The sequence below is a fragment of the Saccopteryx bilineata genome, chromosome X (assembly GCF_036850765.1).
Source record: "Saccopteryx bilineata isolate mSacBil1 chromosome X, mSacBil1_pri_phased_curated, whole genome shotgun sequence".
NCBI lineage: Eukaryota > Metazoa > Chordata > Mammalia > Chiroptera > Emballonuridae > Saccopteryx > Saccopteryx bilineata.
This window is the reverse complement of record NC_089502.1, coordinates 97,962,415-97,984,885: the sequence shown is the minus strand read 5'-3', so window position 1 is coordinate 97,984,885 and position 22,471 is coordinate 97,962,415. Positions and strand designations below refer to the sequence as shown.

The following is a 22,471-nucleotide window of genomic DNA, read 5'->3' as shown; positions in this document are numbered from 1 at the left end:
TCCAACTTCGGAAAAATACAAAACAAAACAAAAAAAAAACAGGCAAACTTCTGGCAAGAATGATCAAGAAAATGCAGGAAGAATTAGAAGAGATATTTCATGTCAAGTACTTAGTACAGTGTTTAGGACATGGCGTGGCTTCAACATATGGCCAGAGTGAGTGTTATTATTAAATTCCATGTAATGACAAAGCAGACCAAACAGTGAGTGTTGGCTCAGTGGTAGAGCATCAGCCCAGCGTGTGAAGTCCCGAGTTCAATTCTCAGCCAGGGCACATAGGAGAAGCGCTCTCCTGCTTCTTCTTTTTTTTTTCTTTTTTTTTTTTTGTATTTTTCTGAAGCTGGAAACGGGGATAGACAGACAGACTCCCGCATGCGCCCGACCGGGATCCACCCAGCAGGCCCACCAGGGGGCGACGCTCTGCCCACCAGGGGGCGATGCTCTGCTATGTCTCGACCAGAGCCACTCTAGCGCCTGGGGCAGAGGCCAAGGAGCCATCCCCAGCGCCAGAGCCATCTTTGCTCCAATGGAGCCTCGCTGAGGGAGGGGAAGAGAGAGACAGAGAGGAAGGAGAGGGGGAGGGGTGGAGAAGCAGATGGGCGCTTCTCCTGTGTGCCCTGGCCGGGAATCAAACCCAGGACTTCTGCACACCAGGCCGACACTCTACCACTGAGCCAACCGGCCAGGGCCTCTCCTGCTTCTTCATCCCTCCCCCTCTCCTTCCTCTCTGTCTCTCTCTTCCCCTCCTGCAGCCAAGGCTCCATGGGAGAAAAGTTGGCCTGGGCATTGAGGATGGCTCCATGGCCTCTGCTTGAGACACTAGAATGGCTTCGGTTGCAGCAGAGCAATGCCCCAGATGGGCAGAGCATTGCCCGCTGGTGGGCATGCTGGGTGAATCCCAGTCAGGCACATGTGGGAGTCTTGTCTGTCTGCCACCCCTGCTTCTCACTCACTTCAGAAAAATACAAAAAACAAAACAGTACAAAGGAAAAGGGTAATACAAATAAAGTTAAAAAAAGAATAATTCAACAATTATATACTAACAACTATTTAAAAAAGGTTTTGTCCATGAAATGAACAAAGCTCTTAAAAATAACTTACCATAACTAATTCAAGAAGTTAAAAGCTTAAATAAAAAGCTACTACTGGCCCTGGCCGGTTGGCTCAGCGGTAGAGCGTTGGCCTGGCGTGCGGGGGGACCCGGTCCGATTTCCGGCCAGGGCACACAGGAGAAGCGCCCATTTCCTTCTCTACTCCCCCCCTTCCTCTCTGTCTCTCTCTTCCCCTCCCACAGCCAAGGCTCCATTGGAGCAAAGATGGCCCGGGCACTGGGGATGGCTCCTTGGCCTCTGCCCCAGGCGCTAGAGTGGCTCTGGTCGCGGCAGAGCAACGCCCCAGAGGGGCAGAGCATCGCCCCCTGGTGGGCAGAGCGTAGCCCCTGGTGGGCAGAGCATCGCCCCCTGGTGGGCGTGCCGGGTGGATCCCGGTCGGATGCATGCGGGAGTCTGTCTGACTGTCTCTCCCCGTTTCCAGCTTCAGAAAAAATAGGAAAAAAAAAAAAAGCTACTACTACTAAAGAAATAGAAACAGTAGGTAAAGTGTACCCACAAAGAAAACAGCAGGCCCTGATGGTTTTATAAACAAATTCCAATTTTATTCATCCTAGTTTTATGCAAACCCTTAAAGAAACAGAAGGAACAGTCCTAACTCACACTACCCTGCCCAATAAGACCCTGGTAAGAATATAAAAGACATAACAATAGAAGAAAAGTATAGGTTCGTTTTACTCCTGTCTATTGATGTAAAAAAAAAAAAAAGGCAAATTAAATCAAGCTTATAAAAAGAGAAAACACCTCAGCCAAGTTGGATTTATCCTAGGTTGTGTGAAAATAATTCAGTATTAGAAAATCTGTTGTAAGTCACCACTATGTGATATCAACTTACATTTTAGTCTTAGCTCCTATCACCCTCCTATTGGAACTTTATTCTTCAGTAATCTGAAGCACTTGCTTTGAGTTATCTCTGCCCTTCAGTTCTCCTTTGTCCAGAAGCCTCTGTTCTAGATCTGTCGCCCACTTGTCAAACTTCTTCTGTGGCGCTTTTGAGTTCCCTCATCCAGAAGCCTGCTCTCCTTTTCTGAGCACCTACATTATGTGTATTAAATACAAATCTATGCCCCCTACTATATAGTATGTAAGCTTTGAGCTGGCATTCTGTAAACAATCTATTTCAAAATGATTTACCGGCCCTGGCTGGTTGGCTCAGTGGTAGAGCATCGGCTTGGTGTGCAGGAGTCCCAGGTTCGATTCTCAGCCAGGGCACACAGGAGGAGCGCCCATCTGCTTCTCCACCTCTCCCTCTCTCCTTCCTCTCTGTCTCTCTCTTCCCCTCCCACAGCCAAGGCTCCATTGGAGCAAAGTTGGCCGGAGGGCTGGGGGTGGCTCTATGGCCTCTGCCTCAGGTGCTAGAATGGCTCTGGTTGCAACAGAGCAGCGCCCCCTGGTGGGCATGCCGGGTGAATCCCGGTCAGACACATGCGGGAGTCTGTTTCCAACTTCAGAAAAATACAAAAAAAAACCCAAACCTGATTTACCCATCTTTATTTTTCTCCAAAACACTCAGATTCTTTTTAACACACATATATGAATTATATTTGTTTGTCTTCCCCTACCCTTCATTAGAACATAAGCTCTATGAGGAAAAGGATTATCTGTTGGTTTTTTTTCACCCCTGTTTCCTCACCACACACCTAGAATAGTGTGTGGTACCACAGAGACACTCCATATATCCTTGTTGAATCCATTTTAATTACTTAATCTTTATTACTTTAGAGTGTAACCTGAGGCAAGTAGTCTCTAGGTGTCTTTCGAATAAACAAAAGTGGAAGGTAACTGCGTTTAGTTAAATCACACACTTCTCCACACCCATTTTCCATTACATCCCCAAGGAACAGAGACTCTAATATTACTCAAGAACATGGTATTCTTCAGTTAGGTCACTGCTCAAGTTGGCCGACTTCTGACTAGGAAGATAAATTCTACCCAAAGCCAAGCACAGGCACTTCTTTTAATGCAAGTCCTGGGTCTCTCCTGTTTACAGTTTCTTCTCTCCCATAAGGAAAGTGAGTAGTTTGAGTGAGCCCTGATTTAGGCCTCACATAGAGTAAAAACATTCTCTGGTCTAATTCAGCTTGTTTTCTTGGCACCAATCCACCTCCCACAGTGTGGTAAGATGATCAAGGGTGCTACCAGGAGGTGTAGGGAAAAGGATTCCAGGAGTTTGCCTGTTTATACAAAGGCCTCAAACTCAATGAGCAAGAGGAGTCTTTAAGCTTCAGTTTATGGTTTATCTCACCATACCAGAAACTCTTTAAAACTTTTATGCAAAGTTTTATGTGGATTTCCTTGGCAAACTGATTTGAGGTTCAAGATTTTGGACAAATTATCCTTGTCTAAGACACAGATAACAAGCTTAAACATTTTTCAAACATATTTATAAAAATTAAGTAGGTATCAAACCAATGTTTGGATAAAAATAAAACAGTAAAAAAACCTGTTACTTAAAGGAACTTAGCTAACTTCTTTTTTTGGCATGGGAAATATTTGAATATTATAAGATTTATAGCATTTAACAGAAATTTCAACTATATTAATTATATTATAGTTAGTACTATATCAGTAGTTATAGTTAAGACTTGTTGCAAATGCAGAAATAAAATCTATTCTTAGCTTTAAACTTACTGAGCTGATATCTTAGTCTGTTGGGCTGTACTATGGACTGAACGTTCACTTCCTTTCAAAATTTATACATATATCGAAGCCCTAAACCTAAAATGTGATTATATTTGAAGATGGGGTCTTTTGGAAGTAAATAGGTTTATATGAGGTCATGAGGGTGGGGGCCTCATGAGAAGAAAAGGAGAAGATTCTCATTCTCTCATGTGTGCGTGTGTGTGTGTGTGCAAGCACTTCTCTCTCTCTGCTCAAGCACCCAGAAAAGGCCATATGAGCACACAGCAAGGTGACTATAGGAAATAGGCCTTCACCAGTGAGAGCTGCAGAACTCTAGGCACATGGCAACTCCATACAAAGCCCTGTACGAAGACACTTGACCAAACTCTAGAATAGCTCCCATCAGTACAAAACCATGTCCCTAGGATTACCCCAGCCATACCACCCCAATTAAAATGCCTGCTTGAGAAAGCTCAACCCTACCAGGAAATTTTACTTTTTGTTGTGGCCAAAACCTGAAGACAGGCTCCTGACCTCCCTTTCTCAGAGCATTTACTAAAAAGGCCTTACAATTGTGAATATGTATCTCTTACAACTCAGAAATATCTTTCTCAGGGACCTGAGAGCCATTCCTTTGAAATATAATTATCTAGATTCTAGGAGGACAGGGCCTCTGCCGGCCAGTCTCTGTGGGAGGATAAAATCCTATCTTCAATAATGCCAGCTAATAAATACTGCTGGCCTAATCACATTTACACGGACCAACTTTGTAATTTTCACTTCTCTGATTCCACTAAGCCCCTGCTTTCTCCCCACCTCAATCATTTTCCCTTTAAATCGTCCAAATCAGAATAGAACTCAGCTCTTTTCCCCATTGTCAGAAATTACTGAATATAATGTTTTCACCACTTTAATGTCTGGATGTATTTAATCTTTGACACCAGACATTCAATCTTCTGGCATCTTGATCTTGGACTTCCCAGCCCCTAGAACTGTGAGAAATAAATTTCTGTTGTTTAAGCCACCCAGTCCAAGCAGACTAAGAATGATTGCCATAGCAAATAACACAGACTGGGTAGCTTAGACAACAGAAGTTTAGTTCTCATATTTCTAGAGGCTGGGGAGTCCAAGAACAAGGTACCACCAGGGCTGATTTCTGGTGACGACTCTCTTCCTGGCTTGAACATGATTATCTTCTTGCTATATCCTCACATGGCCTTTCCAGGGAAAGTTCTCTAATGTCTCTTCTTATAAGGACACTAATTCTATCAGATTAGGATCTCACTCTTAGGACATCATTTAACCGTAATTACTTTCTCATCTCCAAATACAGGCACACTGGGAGTCAGAGCTTTAACAGATGACATTAGTGGGGGGTGGGGACACAAACATTCAGTCCGTAACAGCTGCCAATACTGAGGAGTTCAACGTTAAGTTATCATTCTAAGTATTTTCTCTGGACACTTCAGTTCTCTTAGTTCATGGAGAGAAATTAATTCTATAACTCAAGATCCTACAGCTAAAGAAATATATAGTATAAAATTATCTGTACTGTCAATATGGTCTACAAAGAAGAAACTTAGGATTTATGTTGCTGTACTTTCTGAGCAATTCCTTAAAAGTTCTTTAAAACAATAATAATAAACAACCTAAAGCTTAGTTCCATATAATTTTGCAAAAGTTACTAATTCTCAAATAAAGTGCCCAAAATCACAAACATGGAAAGGTTAGATTTTAAACTACCTTTTTAACAAGAGCCACTTACAAGGTGAGATTATTTTGAGCTATATTTCTTACTAAATCTGTAAAATGTGGTAGATATGCTTTCAAAATGAAATAAATGTTTTAGGAGTTGTAATTCAACTGATACAGTTACTAAACTAAACGTTATTTTCCTAACAGAAAACAAAAGTGAATATTTTATTCCTTTACTGAGTAGTGATGCATAAATTTTATTAAAATTTACCTCCATAGGCCCTGGCCGGTTGGCTCAGTGGTAGAGCGTCGGCCTGGCGTGCAGAGGTCCCGGGTTCAATTCCCGGCCAGGGCACACAGGGGAAGCGCCCATTTGCTTCTCTACCCCTCCCCCTCTCCTTCCTCTCTGTCTCTCTCTTCCCCTCCCACAGCCAAGGCTCCATTGGAGCAAAGATGGCCCGGGCGCTGGGGATGGCTCCTTGGCCTCTGCCCCAGGCACTAGAGTGGCTCTGGTCGCGACAGAGCGATGCCCCGGAGGGGCAGAGCATCGCCCCCTGGTGGGCAGAGCGTCGCCCCCTGGTGGGCGTGCCAGGTGGATCCCGGTCAGGCGCATGCGGGAGTCTGTCTGACTGTCTCTCCCCGTTTCTAGCTTCAGAAAAAAAAAATTTACCTCCATAGCCTGACCTGTGGTGGTGCAGTGGATAAAATAGATAATGCTGAGGTCACCGGTTCCAGGCTCCAGGCTTGCCCAGTCAAGGTACATGTGAAAAGCAACTATGAGTTGATGCTTCCTGCTCCTTGTCCTTCCCCAACCCTCTTTCTCTCTCTCTCTCCTTTCTCTAAAAATCAATAAATAAAATCCTTAAAAATCTCTGCTTTTAAAATTTATCTCCATAGTAAAACTTTCATAATGATAATCTGAGATAAAATAATGGGATTTGTTCATTTCAATGGAAATCCAGTCTGGATATAAGTTTAAAGTAAGACTCAGGAATATAGAAAGCACTATATAGGTACCAGTCACCATCCTAAGTGCTTTATAATTATTCACTCAAGCCTCATAAAAACCCCTATGAGTGTTGCACACTATAATTATCCCTTTCTTATAGATGAGAAAATTGAGGCCCCCAGAGGCTAACTAACTTGCCCAAAGTTACAGAGTAAGTGTTTGAGAGCTCAGTCTCAGATTTAGCTAGTCTGACTCCTAAGTAAACAACCAATTCAAACAGAAACCAATGTTTACCAGGTGCATAAATCAATGGAACAGAACAAAGTGTTCAAAAATAGACTTACATATATATTGACAAAGGTGCAAATCCAGTTCAATAGAGGAAGAATAGTCTTTGCAACAAATGGTGCTGAAACAGTTGGACATCTATATGTAAAAAAGAAAAAGAATCACGCATACCCTGTACCATCTATAACAATGACCTCAAGATGGATCATACAGCCTACATATAAAACAAAAAATCTATAACACTTCTAGAAGAAAACAGAGGAAAAACAATTTGGTAATCTTAGTTAGGCAAATATTTCCTAAATGTAAAACCAAAAACATTATCCAAAAGAAAAAAATTGAAAAGTGGCCTTTATCAAAATAGAAAACTTACCTTCTTCAAAAGATACCATTAAAATGATGGTTTCAGAGTAATGGTGGTTTAAGAGATACTCCTGCTCTATCCCCTTGAAATTTCAACAAATTGAAAAACTATAATGCTACAAAGGAACCACAGCTAGGCTCACAGGCATGCCTGAAAGATCCACATATGGAATGGACTAAAGGTGGGAAGGGTTGAAAAGGAGGGCGGAAGATAAAATACACTTGTGGTTGGGAGGGGAGACAAATGCAAAGTGACTGGTTTGTTGTTTTTTTTTTCTCTGCCAGAATACGGGGAGGTGGGAAGCTTGGGCTGTCTGGGTTCTATCTGCCAGGATACAGAGAGGAAATCTGATCATGCCTGGTCCTCCAAATGCCAGGAGGATCAGAGAGATTGAGGAGCAGAAGGGGAGAGACTGGACCAAAGTAGCAGCAGAAGGAAGGGTCACAGCAAGTGTTCCCTCAGACTTCTCACAGCCCACACTTGGTGCAAAGACAGAGAAAACCAAAGTGTGGTCACCCAGCCTCCCAAATTCTGCCTCCCTCATCTCATAGGTAGGAAGAGTGGCAGTGAAAAGACCCCACAGCTAAATCTCCAGAGCCACTCTCGGCCCTGAAGAACAGAGGTGCACCACATCTGGTCCGCTGGTCTAGAAGAGCACCGAGAGGCCCAAGATCACTATTGTGAAAGGCAGAAAGCCGTAAAGTCTGGATGACAGGCCTCATCCACCAACATGGTTGCAGCCCTGCCTACATCATCGTGACAGCAACATCTCAGTGGAGAACAGCCCAGGAATTTCACAGAGCTAAAACTTGTAACACAGTGACACCTACTGGAAGAAAATGATAACCTCTCAAAACTGAAATTTATTTTTCCTTATTTTTTATTCTTTTTTCCTTTTTCCTTTTTGAAATTCATTCTCTTTAATTTTTATATTTTTTATTCTTATTTTTGTGGGTGTTTTGTTTTCAATTTTTTTCATTTTTGATCTTCCTTTTCTGTGTGCTTTCTTTTTTGTTTATCTTTTTTTTTCTGAAGTTGGAAACAGGGAGGCAGTCAGACAGACTCCCACATGCATGCGCCCGACCGGGATCCACCCGGCATGCCCATAGGTTATTATCAGACTTCTCAGCAGAAACTCTACAACCCAGAAGAGAGTGGAACCAAACATTCAAAGTACTGAAAGAGAGGAATTACCAGCCAACAATACTATATCCATCAAAGTTATCCTTAAAATATGAAGGAGAAATAAAAACTTTTGCAGACATACAGAAGCTGAGGAAATGTATCACCAGAAAACCCCCACTGCTGAAAATACTCAAAGGGGGGAATGTTCTTTGACCAGATGCAAAGAACAACACAAATCAAAACTACAAGTAAAAGCTCCAATAAGGTCACAATAAAAACAAGGATAATCTGTGACAACAATAACATAAAAGAGGAGAGGCTAAAGATCTGCACTAGCAAAGGAGGATGGAGTGCAAAAGTACTCATAAGATAAAGGACTCTTCTACATATGACAATTTGTCTCTTAATAACCTAAGGGTAACCACCCACGAAAAAGCCAGTACTGAAACACACAGCTTAAAGAAACATGAAACAAGGGAAAGTAGTATAGAATGCCACCAAAGAAAAACAACAGAAAAACAAAAGAGAGGAACCAAAGCAGACACAGAGCTACCACACACACAAAAAAAAACCCCATAAAATGCCTAGAGGAGATCCTCAAGTGTCAATAATTACCCTAAATGTAAATGGACTGAACTTACCAATAAAGAGACACAGAGTAGGCCCTGGCTGGTTGGCTCAGCGGTAGAGCGTCGGCCTGGCGTGCGGGGGACCCAGGTTCAATTCCCGGCCAGGGCACATAGGAGAAGCGCCCATTTGCTTCTCCACCCCCCCTCCTTCCTCTCTGTCTCTCTCTTCCCCTCCCGCAGCCAAGGCTCCATTGGAGCAAAGATGGCCCAGGTGCTGGGGATGGCTCCTTGGCCTCTGCCCCAGGCGCTAGAGTGGCTCTGGTCGCGGCAGAGCAACGCCCCGGAGGGGCAGAGCATCGCCCCCTGGTGGGCAGAGCGTCGCCCCTGGTGGGCGTGCCAGGTGGATCCCGGTCGGGCGCATGCGGGAGTCTGTCTGACTGTCTCTCCCTGTTTCCAGCTTCAGAAAAATACAAAAAAAAAAAAAAGAGACACAGAGTAGCAAACTGGATCAAAAAGCAAAACCCAAACATATGCTACCTTCAAGAGACACATCTAGGCTGCAAGGACAAAAGTAGACTCAAAATCAAAAGCTGTAAAATGATTTTCCAAGCAAATAGTATCCAAAGAAAAAGTGGTGTAGACATAATCATGTCTCACAACCATGACTTCAGACAACAAAGGTAACCAGAGACAAAGATGGACATTTCATAATGATAAAGGGGACATTGTATCCAGAAGACATAACACTTCTTAATATATATGCACTGTTGGACCTGACCTGTGGTGGTGCAGTGGATAAAGCATCAACCTGGAACTCTGAGGTCACCAATTGAAAACCCTGGGCTGTCTGGTGTCAAGGCACATATGGGAGTTGATGCTTCCTGCTCCTCCCTCATTCATTCTCTCTCTCTCTCTCTCTCTTTCCTTTCTAAAATCAGTAAAATCTTAAAATAAATACATATACATACATAGCACACATACACACACACGAATGCACCAAACTAGGGACCACCAAAATATATAAAACATCTACTAACTGATCTAAAAATAGAAGTAGGCAAAAACACAATTATACGTGGAGATCTCAATACACCATTGATGGCTTCATATAGATCATCCAAACAAAAAATCAATAAAGAAATGTCAGCCTCAAAGGACACACTGGACTGAATGGACATAACAGACATTTACAGGACATTTCATTCCAAAACATCAGATTATACATTCTTCTCCAGTGTGCATGGAATATTCTCAAGGACAAACTATACGTTGGGCCACAAAACTAACATCAACAAACTCAGGAAAATTGAAATTATACCAAGCATATTATCTGAACATACGGCTTTGAAATTAAAATTCAACTGCAAAAAAGAAGTAAAGAAACCCACAAAAAAGTGGAAATTAAAAAACATACTTCTAAAAAAGTGAATGGGTCAAAGAAGAAATAAAAGTAGAACCGAGAAGATATATACAAACAAATGAAAATGACAACACGACATATCAAAATTTCTGGTATGTAGCGAAAGCGGTAATAAGAGGGAAGTTTATATCATTATAGGCTTATATCAAGAAACAAGAGAGATCCAAGTAAACAATCTAACATCACACATTCGGGAACTAGGAAAAGAAGAACAAAGGCAATCCAAAGTCATCAGAAGAAAGGAAATAGTAAAAATTAGAACAGAACTAAACTCAAGAGAACAAAAAACCTATAGAAAAAATTAATACAAGAGCTGTTTCTTTGAAAAGATCAATAAAATTGACAACCCCCTGGCTAGACTCACTAAGGAAAAAGAGAAAGAACTCATATAAACAAAATCTGAAATGAAAGAGGAGAAATTACCACAGACATCATAGATATACAAAGGATTATCGTCGAATACTATGAAAGATTATATGCCACCAAATTCAACAACCTGGAAGAAATGGATAAATTCCTAGAACTATACAATCTTCCAAGAATGAATCACAAAGAAGGGGAAAACCTATACAGACTCCTAAGTAGGGAAGAAATAGAAACAAATATTAAAAACCTCTACAAAAATAAAAGTCCAGGACCAGATGGTGACACTAGTGAATTCTACCAAACATTCAAAGTGATTTGGTACCTATCCTTCTCAAAGTCTTTCAAAAGACAGAAGAAACAATACTCCCTAACATATTTTATGAGGCCAACATAACCCTGATAACAAAACCTAGCAAGGACAACACACAAAAAAGAAAACTACAGTCCAATATCTCTAATGAATACAGAGGCAAAAGTAAACAAAGTACTAGAAAACCAAATAGAACAACACATTAAAAAAAATAATACATCATGATGAAGTGGGATTCATTCCAGGGGCACAAGGATAGTTCAACATATGGAAATCGATCAACGTAACACACCACATCAACAAAACAAAGAACAAAAATCATATGATTGGACCTGGCTGGTTGTCTCAGTGGTACAGCATCAGCCTGGTGTGTGAAAGTTCTGGGTTCGATTCTCCATCAGGGCACACAGGAGAAGTGCTCATCTGCTTCTCCACCACACCCTGTCTCACTTTTCTCTCTCTCCTGCAACCATGGTTTTATTGGAGCGAGTTTGTCCTGAGCGCTGAGGATGGATCCATGGCCTCCACCTCAGGAGCTAATGGTTGCTGAGCAGTGGAACAATGCCCCAGATGGGCAGATAATCGCCCTGTAGTGGGTTTATCAAGTGGATCCCAGTCGGGGACCATGTGGGAGTTTGTGTCTGCCTCCCCTCCTCTCACTGAATAAAAAAATATTATATGATTCTATCAATAGATGTAGAAAAGGCATTCAATAAGATAAAACATTACTTTATGTTTAAAACACTCAATTAAATAGGAAGAGAAGGAAAGTACCTCAACATAATAAAGGACATATATGATAAACCATCAGCTAATATCATATTAAATGGTGAAAAAATGAAGGCTTTTCCTCTAAAATGAGGAACGAGGAAAGGTTACCCATTCTCCCCTCTCCTATTCAACATAGTTCTGGAAGTTTTAGCCAGAGCAATGAGGCAAGAAAAAGAAATAAAAGCATCCATATCGGAAAGAAAAAGTAATTGTATCACTTTTTGCAGATGACATGATCCTGTACCTAGAAAACCCCAAAGACTCCACAAAAGAAACTATTAGAAACAATAAACCAATACAGTAAAGTCACAGGATACAAAATCAATTTACAAAAGTCTACTGTTTTCTATACGCCAACAATGAAGTTTCGAAACATGAACTCAAAAACACAATTCCTTTTACAATTGCAACAAAAAATTAAAATACCTAGGAATAAACTTAACAAAGTATGTGAAGGACCTATATATTGAAAACTACAGAGCATTATTGAAAGAAACTGAAAAAGACACAATGAAAAGGAAAAAATATTCCATGTTCATGGATTGGAAGAATCAACATAGTTTAAATGGCCATATTACCCAAAGCCATAATTAAATTTAATGTAATCCCCATCAAAATCCCAATGTCATTTTTAAAAGAAATAGAGCAAAAAATCACCAGGTTTGTACAGAACCATAAAAAAACCCGAACATCCAAAGCAATCCTGAGGAAAAAGAATGAAGCCAGAGGTATCACACTACTTGACTTCAAATTATACTATAGAGCCACGATCATCAAAACAGCATGGTATTGGCAGAAAAACAGACATACAGACCAACAGAACAGAATCAAGAGCTCAGAAATAAAAACCACATATATATGGACAAATCATCTTTGACAAAGGAGCCAAAACATAAAATGGAGAAAAGAAAGCTTCTTCAGTAAATGGTGCTGGGAACATTGGAAAGCCAAATGCAAAAGGATGAAACTTGACTAATTTGTCCCCTGCACAAAAATTAATTCAAAATGGATCAAAGACCTAAATATAGGATTTGAAACAATAAATTACATAGAAGAAAACATAGGTACTTGGCTCATAAACCTTGGTCATAGAAAACAATTTATGAATTTGACCCCAAAGGCAACGGACATAAAGGTAAAAATAAATGAATGGGACTATATCAAACTAAAAAGCTTCTGCATAGCAAAACAAACTGACAACAAAATAGGCAGCCAACTCAATGGGAGATGATATTTCCAGATAACAGCTCTGATAAGGGGTTAATATTCAAGATATATAAACAACCTACAAAGCTCAGCAACAAACAAGGAAACAATCTAATTAAAAGATGGGGAGAGGACCTGAATAGACACTTCTCCCAAGAGGACATACAAATGGACAGCAGATGTATGAAAAGATATTCATTTTCACTAGCTAATCAAGAAATACAAATCAAAACTGCAATGAGATACTACCTCACACCTGTTAGATTGGCTATTATCAACAAGACAGGCAATAACAAGTGTTGGAGACACTGTGGAGAAAAAGGAACCCTCATTCATTGCTGATAGGAATGTAAATTAGTACAACCATTATGGAAGAAAGTATGGTGGTTCCTCAAAAAATTAAGACTAGAACTACCAGATGACCCAATCCCTCTACTAGGCATCTACCCCCAAAACTCAAAAACATTAGTTTGTAAAGATACATGTACTCCCATGTTCATTGCAGCATTATTCACAGTGGCTAAGACATGGAAACAACCAAAGTGTCTTTCAATAAAGGATTGGATGAAAAAGATGTGGTACATATATACAATGGAAGACTACTCAATCACAAGGAATGATGACAGTGACATTTATGACAACATGGATGGACCTTGAGGACATTATACTGAATGAAATAATTAGAAGCTAAGAAATGTACAATTTCTCACATAGGTGGTATATAAAACTGAGTGCCATGGACATAGATAAAAGTCAAGTGGTTACCAGGGGGGAGAAGGTATGTGGGGGAGGGGTGCAGGGAAAGAGTAAAGAGGGACAAATATAAGGTGACAGAAAATGATCTGACTTTGGGTGATGGGTATACAACATAATTAACAGTTCATATGCTATAGCAATGTGTATCTGAAACCTATGTACTCATATTGATCAATGTCACCCTGTTAAATTTAATATTCTAAATAAAATTTTAAAAAATATACTGTTTAGGGAAGGCAAGTCATGAATTGGGAAAACATTTTCTTTTTTTGCAAAACACATATATGAGAAGGAATTTGTATCTGAGATATATAATTCTCAAACATCAACAATAAGAAAATAAGTAACCCAGTAAAAATAGTAAAAAAAAGTTTAATAAACACTTCATGAAAGAAAATATATGGATGGCAAATAAGTACATGGAAAAATGCTCAACATCACTAGTCACTGGTAAATACAAACTAAACCACAATGAAATAACTACCATGCTCCTATTAGGAGGGCTAAAAGTTTTTTAAAACCTGACCATACCAAGTGCTAATGAGGGTAAAGGGCCACTGGGTCTTTCATACATTGCTGGTGGGAATGGCACAGCCACTTTGAAAAATAGTTTGGCAGTTTCTTATGAAAGTTTTATATACAATTTCCATATGACTTAGCAAATCGCTTCTAGGTAGTCATCCAAGTGAAATGAAAACTTATGCTCCCTCAAAAATCTATATGCAAAGGTTTATGGTAGCTTTATTTATAATCACCAAACTTGGAAACAACTCAAATGCCCTTCAACTGGTGAATGGATAAAAAAATGTGATACCATCCATGTAATAGAATACTACTCAGCAATAGAAAGGAACTCCTGATACATGCAACAACATGCATCAATCTTAAACGTATTATGCTTACCAGTGGTAGTCAACTTGGTCCCTACTGCCCACTATTGGGCGTTCCAGCTTTCATGGTGGGCAGTAGCAGAGCAACCAAAGTATAAATAAAAAGATAGATTTAACTATAGTAAGTTGTTTTATAAAGATTTATTCTGCCAGTGAAAATCCGACATAAAGTACTTGGTAAGTAATTACTATTATATGCTTTAACTTGCTGTAACTCTGCTTTATAAATTTTATAAAGTAAAATTACTTCTTTACTTTATAAATAAATCACCATTACTGTGGAACTGGTGGGCGGTTAGAAAGTTTTACTACTAACAGAAATACAAAAGTGGGTGGTAGGCATAAAAAGGTTGACTATCCCTGTGCTAAACGAAAGAAGCCAGATTTAAAAGTTTACATACTATATGATTCCATTTATAAGTCACTATCAAAAAGACAAAGCTATAGGGATAAAAAACTGATCAGAGCCTGACCAGGCGGTGGCGCAGTGGATAGAGCGTCAGACTGGGATGCAGAGGACCCAGGTTCAAGACCCCGAGGTCGCCAGCTTGAGCACGGGCTCATCTGGCTTGAGCAAAACTCACCAGCTTGGACCCAAGGTCGCTGGCTAGAGCAAGGGGTTACTCAGTCTGCTGAAGGCCCACGGTCAAGGCACATATGAGAAAGCAATCAATAAACAACTAAGGTGTCTCAACAAAAAACTGGATTGATGCTTCTCATCTCTCTCTGTTTCTGCCTGTTTGTCCCTGTCTATCACTCTCTCTGACTCTGTCTCTTTAAAAATAACAAAACAAAAAACTGATCAGAGGTTTGACTGCAAAGGAGAATGAGAAAATTTGGAGGGATGATGAAACTGTTCTATATATTGTTTGTGGTGGTATTTACTGACTGTATTCATTTCTCAAAATTCAAAGAACTGTATACTTAAAAGGATAAATTTTATTGTATATAAATTATACTGCAATTTAAATACACACATTACTTAAAATTTAAGTATTAAGTCAGTTTCAGGGTCACATACATAGCTATGTAGCTGAAAGTCACAAATGAAAATGGCAGTGCCATATAATTAAAGAAATAATAAATAACAATACCTTGACCTTTATACAATGATGACAAGAGAAGGTGAAGATTATATTTATATTTATATTAGCTCACCATGTTGCTAAATATATAAACACAAAATAGAATTATGAAATTTCAGAATTGGAAAAGATTTTCGGCTATCATCTAATCTAATCTTCATCTAATTTTATATCTTATCACATTCCCTTTGTTCACCCAGATTTGCCTGAATGCTTCTAGCAACGCTCACCTCTCCCTCATGAGATATTCACACAATTAGAGAACTGGAAGGAATCTTAGAAAACTGAGAGCTGGAAAAGTTAAATTACTTTATCAGTGAGGTGTAGTGGAGTGCAGAATACAAATTAAAACCTAGTCCCACACATTTTCCACTCCCTGTGCTTTTTCCCTTTATCAAAATTTTGTGAGTGAAGAAACTGCGACTCTCATACAATGTTGCTGGAAGTGTAAAATAGTGCAGACACTTTGAAAAACAGTTCGGCAGATCCTCAAAAAATTAAACAAAGAATTCCTATAGGAGCCAGGAATTCCACTCTTAGGTATATACTCAAAAGAAATTAAAACATACGTCTACAAAAAAAAATTGTACACAAATACTCATAGCAGCATTAATTGTAATGGCTAAAAGGGGAAACAACCTGAATGCCTAAAGTGATCAATAGATAAATATCTAGTTTAGCCTGATCGGTGGTGGCACAGTGGATAGAGAGTTGACCTGGGACACTGAGTTCCAGGTTTGAAATCCTGGGTTGGCTTGAGCGCACAGTTGCCAGCTTGAGCCCAAAAGTCACTGGTTCGACTGGAACCCCTCCGCACTGCGCCAAGGCACATATGAGAAGCAATCAATGAACAACTCAAGTGCTGCAACTACAAGTTGATGCTTCTCATCTCGCTCCCTTCCTGATTCTCTCTCTCTCTCTTTCCCCCTACTTGCTAAATATATATTGATATTATAATATTCTATGGAATGTTATTCAGCAATCAAAAGGAATTAAGTACTGATACGTGTTACAATAAGATGAATCTCAAAAACATGCTAAGTGAAAGAAGCCAGTAACTAAAGACCACATACTGTATTAATCCATTGATAAATGTTCAAAATAGACAAAGCTATAGTAAGTAAAAGTGTGGTTTCCAGGGGCTGGAGAGGGGGGAATAGATTTCTTTTGTGGGAGATAAAAATGTTCTAAAATTAGGTTATAATTATGCTAATATAACACTGTGAACTTATTGTGTTTTTTTGTATTTTTCTGAAGCTGGAAACGGGGAGAGACAGTCAGACAGACTCCCGCATGCGCCCGACCGGGATCCACCCGGCACGCCCACCAGGGGCGACGCTCTGCCCACCAGGGGCAACGCTCTGCCGCGACCAGAGCCACTCTGGCGCCTGGGGCAGAGGCCAAGGAGTCATCCCCAGCGCCCGGGCCATCTTTGCTCCAATGGAGCCTTGGCTGCGGGAGGGGAAGAGAGAGACAGAGAGGAAGGAGTGGGGAGTGGAGAAGCAAATGGGCGCTTCTCCTGTGTGCCCTGGCCGGAAATTGAACCCGGGTCCCCTGCATGCCAGGCCGATGCTCTACAGCTGAGCCAACCGGCCAGGGCAACTTATTAAAACTGTACATTTTAAATGAGTGAATTGTATGGTATATGAATTATACATATCTCAAAAAAGTTATTATTTTTTTTTAATTTTAATTTTTTGTATTTTTCTGAAGTTGGAAACAGGGAGGCAGTCAGACAGACTCCCGCATGCGCCCAACCAGGATCCACCCAGCATACCCACCAGTGGGCAATGCTCTGCCCATCTGGGGCATTGCTCTGTTGCAACCAGAGCCATTCTAGCACCTGAGGCAGAGGCCACAGAGCCATCCTCAGCGCCCGGGCCAACTTTGCTCCAATGGAGCCTTGGCTGCAGGAGGGGAAGAGGGAGACAGAGAGGAAGGAGAGGGGGAGGGGTGGAGGAGCAGATGGGCGCCTCTCCTGTATGTGTCCTGGCCCGGAATCGAACCTGGGACTCCTGCACACCAAGCCAACGCTCTACCACTGAGCCAACTGGCCAGGGCTAAAAAAGCTATTTTTTTAAATTAAAGAACCATTTATTTCATTTAAAAAAACAGCAACTTTATGTAAAATATTTAAAATACACTGACAAATTCTTTGCACTCCTCCCATTAAGAAGTCCCCTCCTCTTGGACATAGGTGGACATTTGTGACTCCCTCAACCAAGAAAATGTGTTAGAAATAACACTACATCATTTAAGGGGCTAGTTAGAAAAAGCCATGCAGCTTTGCCCAGTTTCTATTAGGACACTGCTCAGCCATCATGCTGTGTAGAAGCCCGGGGTACCTGAAGAGGCCCCTGGCCCTCAGCCCCAGCTGAGCTCCCAGCTGAAAGCCAGCATTAACTTGCCAGCTGACTCTGTGATTAAGCCATATTGAAAGCACATCTTCCAGCTCCTAGTCAAGCTGTCCCAGCCGAGTCCAATAGAGCAGAGAGCCAACCTTACTAAGCTCTACACAAACTGCAGAGTTGTGAAACAAACAAGTATTTGCCATTATTATAAACCATTAAGTTTTGAGGTGGTTTGGTACACAACAATGGATAACCAGAATACCTTATGAACTTAACAGGCTAAAACAGCATTTAGCCCCCTAATAAATACAGACACTTCTTTCTAGTCTGAATGTTATCACGAATACTGAGATCAGTTCCTCACAAAGCCACACTTCCATTGATGAACAACTCTGGGATTTGTGATCTGCTTTATGTTCAAACCAATTCTGTCCTTCCCAACCCCTGGTCCATGTTCTAGCCTCAGAGGTGACTAGTACTGTCTAACCCCCTTCCTCAGTACAGGCCTTTACCTGTTAAATAATAGAACCCGTTAGCACTGTCCCATGTTATAACCAAAGAATCTGAAATGCACAAATTGGCTGCTTTATCCAAAGTTCGACAACAGACACTGAATAAAATGCAGTTACTTGAATCTCTGGTCTAAGGCTTTTGTTTAGTATTTTTCCTATCAAATATGTGGCAGATAATGGATACAAAATGTGTTATCCATACCCCAAAATCACAATTTTCATACTTATGCCATCATTTCTATCATCTAGGGGGAGTACTGGTATGACTAATTGGAAAATAAAACTACTTTTCTATACCAGTCCACTCATCTTCCCTCTGTAGTTAAATATTTCAACACAAAACAACCAGGCAGCAGGGATAATTCTTATCATTTTGATTCTGTCTTGGGGTTTGGAGTACATACACAAAGGATTTAAACATAGACCTTACAATCCAAAAATATTTCCCATCATGTCAATGTAGTGGTTATACAATAAGTTTTTCTTTTTCAAAGTCAACAGCAATAGAAATGAACTTCATATACTCTTGATTATAGTATCAGCTGCCATGACAATACTTAGTCCTCAAACATTCTTTCTAATGGAGACAATTCCTCATAGCTCCAGTCCCCTAAGACTGACCCAATTACACAACTCAAAACCCAGAGGGTGCCTCTCAATAAAGATACTCTGATTGCACAACCTAAAGAAAAATTTAAATATGATTTTTCCAAATTGTGAGGAAACTTTTCAGGCAATACATCTTGTTTTTACACTTAAAATGTCTTACAAGCTGAATAGTAATTGTCTGATGTGACTTTAAAAATGTATATGCTATATACTCCACGATCACATTATAGAAGACTTTTAATACAAACTATTCTGTTAATATAAATGCAATGTATCTCACGTTCTGTGGGCTGTATTTGCATTCAATTGCTTTTAAGGTATAGTTAAAATCTCCTGAGCAAGGAAGACATGTTAATCTCATTAAAGCATCATTAGACTAATACAGAACATTTGTATAGTAAGCCAAATCGGCCTTATGATGTAAGAAACTTGAAAAAAAACTTTAAATCATATAAAATTTAGTAGGCTATCAAAAATGTGGCTCCCTAGAGTGAATTCCTACTAATTCCAAAAGAAAAAAAAAATCCAAAAAGAAAAAGCAATGATGAGAAATGTAGTGCCTCCATTGTTTTGAAATGTAAGCTGGCAATTCTTTCCCTAATAGTCCAAAAGATTTTAAAACTGGGCTGTTTTCAGAATCTAATAATCATTTAGAAAAATTTTGATTACTTGAGTTGATCAAGATTTTAACTTTAATACACATACCCAGAAACATGAGCTTATTTTACACATCCAGCAACACCTCTCATATCTCTGCAACTTAAGTGCCTAATAATGGTCCCAAAGAATGTTCCCTATAAGCTCAAAAGAAAGTTTACTATAGCCTGACCGGGGTGGTGGCGCTGTGGATAGAGCGTCGGACTGGGATGCGGAAGACCCAGGTTCGAGACCCCAAGGTCGCCAGCTTGAGCACGGGCTCATCTAGTTTGAGCAAAATCTCACCAGCTTGAGCCCAAGGTCGCTGGCTCCAGCAAGGGGTTACTCAGTCTCCTGAAGGCCCACGGTCAAGGCACGTATGAGAAAGCAATCAATGAACAATTAAGGTGTTGCAATGCGCAATGAAAAACTAATGATTGATGCTTCTCATCTCTCCGTCCCTGTCTATTCCTTTCTCTGACTCTCTGTCTCTGTAAAAAAAAAAAAAAAGAAAAGAAAGTTTACTATATGCTTATTTAAGGAGAAACACTGATATTGGTGTCCCCTTTTCTACTTTTTCAATGAGTTAACCTACTTAGCCAAAGAGGAAAAGAAAAAAAATCACAGAACACACTCATTTACCTAAAAGGAGCAAGACTGACTGACATGTGAGATTCCAACTACCCGAAACATCATGTTAATGAGGGTTAATTGTAAAACAATGTATTATGAAGTAAAGACTCAGAGGGCAACCAAGATGACTGTAAATAAAAAAAAAAATCACTTTAGTAGTTTTTGCCTATGATTTCAAAACAATAAACTAAAATAAAAAGAAATACCCAACCTTCTCTATGGCAGACAGCTGAAGCTTAAACAGTATTGTTAGAAACACTAAGGCTGAGGAAATGAGTCTTTTAAAAAGTGCCCACCAAATAATTTTAAACTGTAGGTACAATCTTCTCGTATGAAAGAAAGCACAGTACTTGTCATGCCTACGTTATAAAATGCTGCTACAGAGAGGAATAAGAGAGAATAAATATACCACGCAACCCAGAAATGATCTGAGAAACAGGTAGAAAGATGGGGCTGAAGAGTCTGCCAAAAGCATCGAGTTTCTTAAATCTGAAACTTGGAGAACCGAGTTCACATGAATAAATCCTCCTGGAGATTGAAAATCACACAGGCAGGTCTATATTAAACATTAACAAGAAAATTAATGGACAAAGATATGCTACATTAACCAAGGAGTCAATTTCATAACACCCATTTAAAAAAAAAAACAACAACAAGCTTCTCATTTTGTTTGGAAGAAAAACTAATTGATGAATCTATCAAAGTACCTTACTAAATACAAATGGAGAACTATGTAGAAATAGGAAGCATTATGAAATTTATGACTGTGTTTTGTGCAAGAGTAGTGGACATTTTCAAAGCTTTTTAGTTTGTGGCTATATACAGAAGTAAAAACTAGAGCGGTTTCATTCATTTACAGCAATAGTAAATACTGCCTCGTTTACATTGGTTATTTTCACCGCACAGTCTTAACACACATTCCAAGAGTGATTTCATTTCTATTATTCCTTTTGGGTGGTCGGAAGAGGGCGGGGGAGGCAAAGCCGTACGTTTAAGAGTCCACTTTCGTGAGAAAATTCAGCAGTGGAATATACCATTAGGTACCAAAGATTTACTGGCTAGGGCAGACAAAAGAGAAAACGGCCCCAGAAAGAACATCAGCTGCAAAAGAGACGAGAATCGGTCCCATGTGTAACTGGAGGACTGGACAAAATCCCGTTCGGCGCTGCCGACCAAGAGAGCAGATTGCAGATTTGCCGCATTGCCCGCTCCCCTTCCCTCTCTTGAGTCCATCCAGGGCCCGAAGGTCAGGGTGTGGAGCGGAGGGAAAGCCCCCAGGGGGTTAATTTAGGCATCTAACTGGAGGGACGATGCCTAAGACCCTTTTAGCGCTTTACAGTCCTCTGTACCGCCCTCTCTACTCCAGCGCTTTATTTCATGACCCCATCAAAAGTCATTCACCCCGACTTCAAATACTAGAAGAAGGGAGAGAGGGAGAGAAGGGTTGGGGGAAGAAGGGAGGGGGGGAGGGAAAGTGGGGGGGGATGAACGGAGTGGGGAGAGAGAGAGGGAGTGAGAAAGAGAGGAAAGAAGGGTGGGAGAGGGAGCGAGAAACGAGGGAGAAAGAGACGAGACGGTCAGCTGTTGGGTCGGTCCCCTCACCCCTCCCAGGCCACAAGGGACCCTCATGGAGCGGCTCGGGAGCGTTGAGACCAACAGCTACAGGACTCGGATTACCTTCCCGCGCTGGTCCCAGCTGTACTGCTTCGATCTCTCCCCGCCCCGGCGCTGTGAGTCTTTACCATTCTGTCTTTTGGAGAAACAGCAGCCCATGTTCCCGGCCCGTGGGTCTCCCGACCGCTACTCTTTGCCGGCCCGCTGGCTCAGGTGTCTCCTGTAGTGTGACGTGAACCCCGGGCGCCTGGATACCGCGGCTCTCCGGATACCGCCTCCCAGAGCCTCCCAGCACCTCTCAGCCTCAGTTCACCTAGGAGGCCTAACACTCCTTTTCTTTTTTCCCCACTCAGTTGCCCCGACGACCCGCCACGGGCTATGTCCGCTCAGCGACCGATTAGCCAATCAAAGCCCCACGAGCAGCCCTGCGTGCCTATCATAAGAGGCCGATTCACACACAAAACCAATCAACGGCCGACTCCTGCGCCAGCCCCCAGGGGCGGGCCGGCCCGGCGGCTCAGGCGCAGGCACTGCCGGCCCCGCCTCTAGCTCTGCCTGGCCCTCCTAGGACTTCGGCTCTCTATCTCCTCG

General features: G+C 41.0%; 1 protein-coding gene across 2 annotated transcripts in view; it reads right to left on the bottom strand.

Annotated features, from left to right (window-relative positions):
• RP2 (RP2 activator of ARL3 GTPase) overlaps nt 1–22,250 on the bottom strand; it is a 64,313-nt gene extending 42,063 nt beyond the window's left edge. The window contains exon 1 of one of the 2 annotated variants that reach the window (XM_066249876.1): nt 22,009–22,250. In XM_066249876.1, the coding sequence (XP_066105973.1) occupies nt 22,009–22,011 (3 nt within the window). In that variant the 5' untranslated portion in view covers nt 22,012–22,250. Of the gene's footprint in view, nt 1–21,943 lie in introns of both variants that reach the window. The other variant, XM_066249875.1, reaches the window with a different exon arrangement.
• Nucleotides 22,251–22,471: the final 221 nt, after the last annotated feature.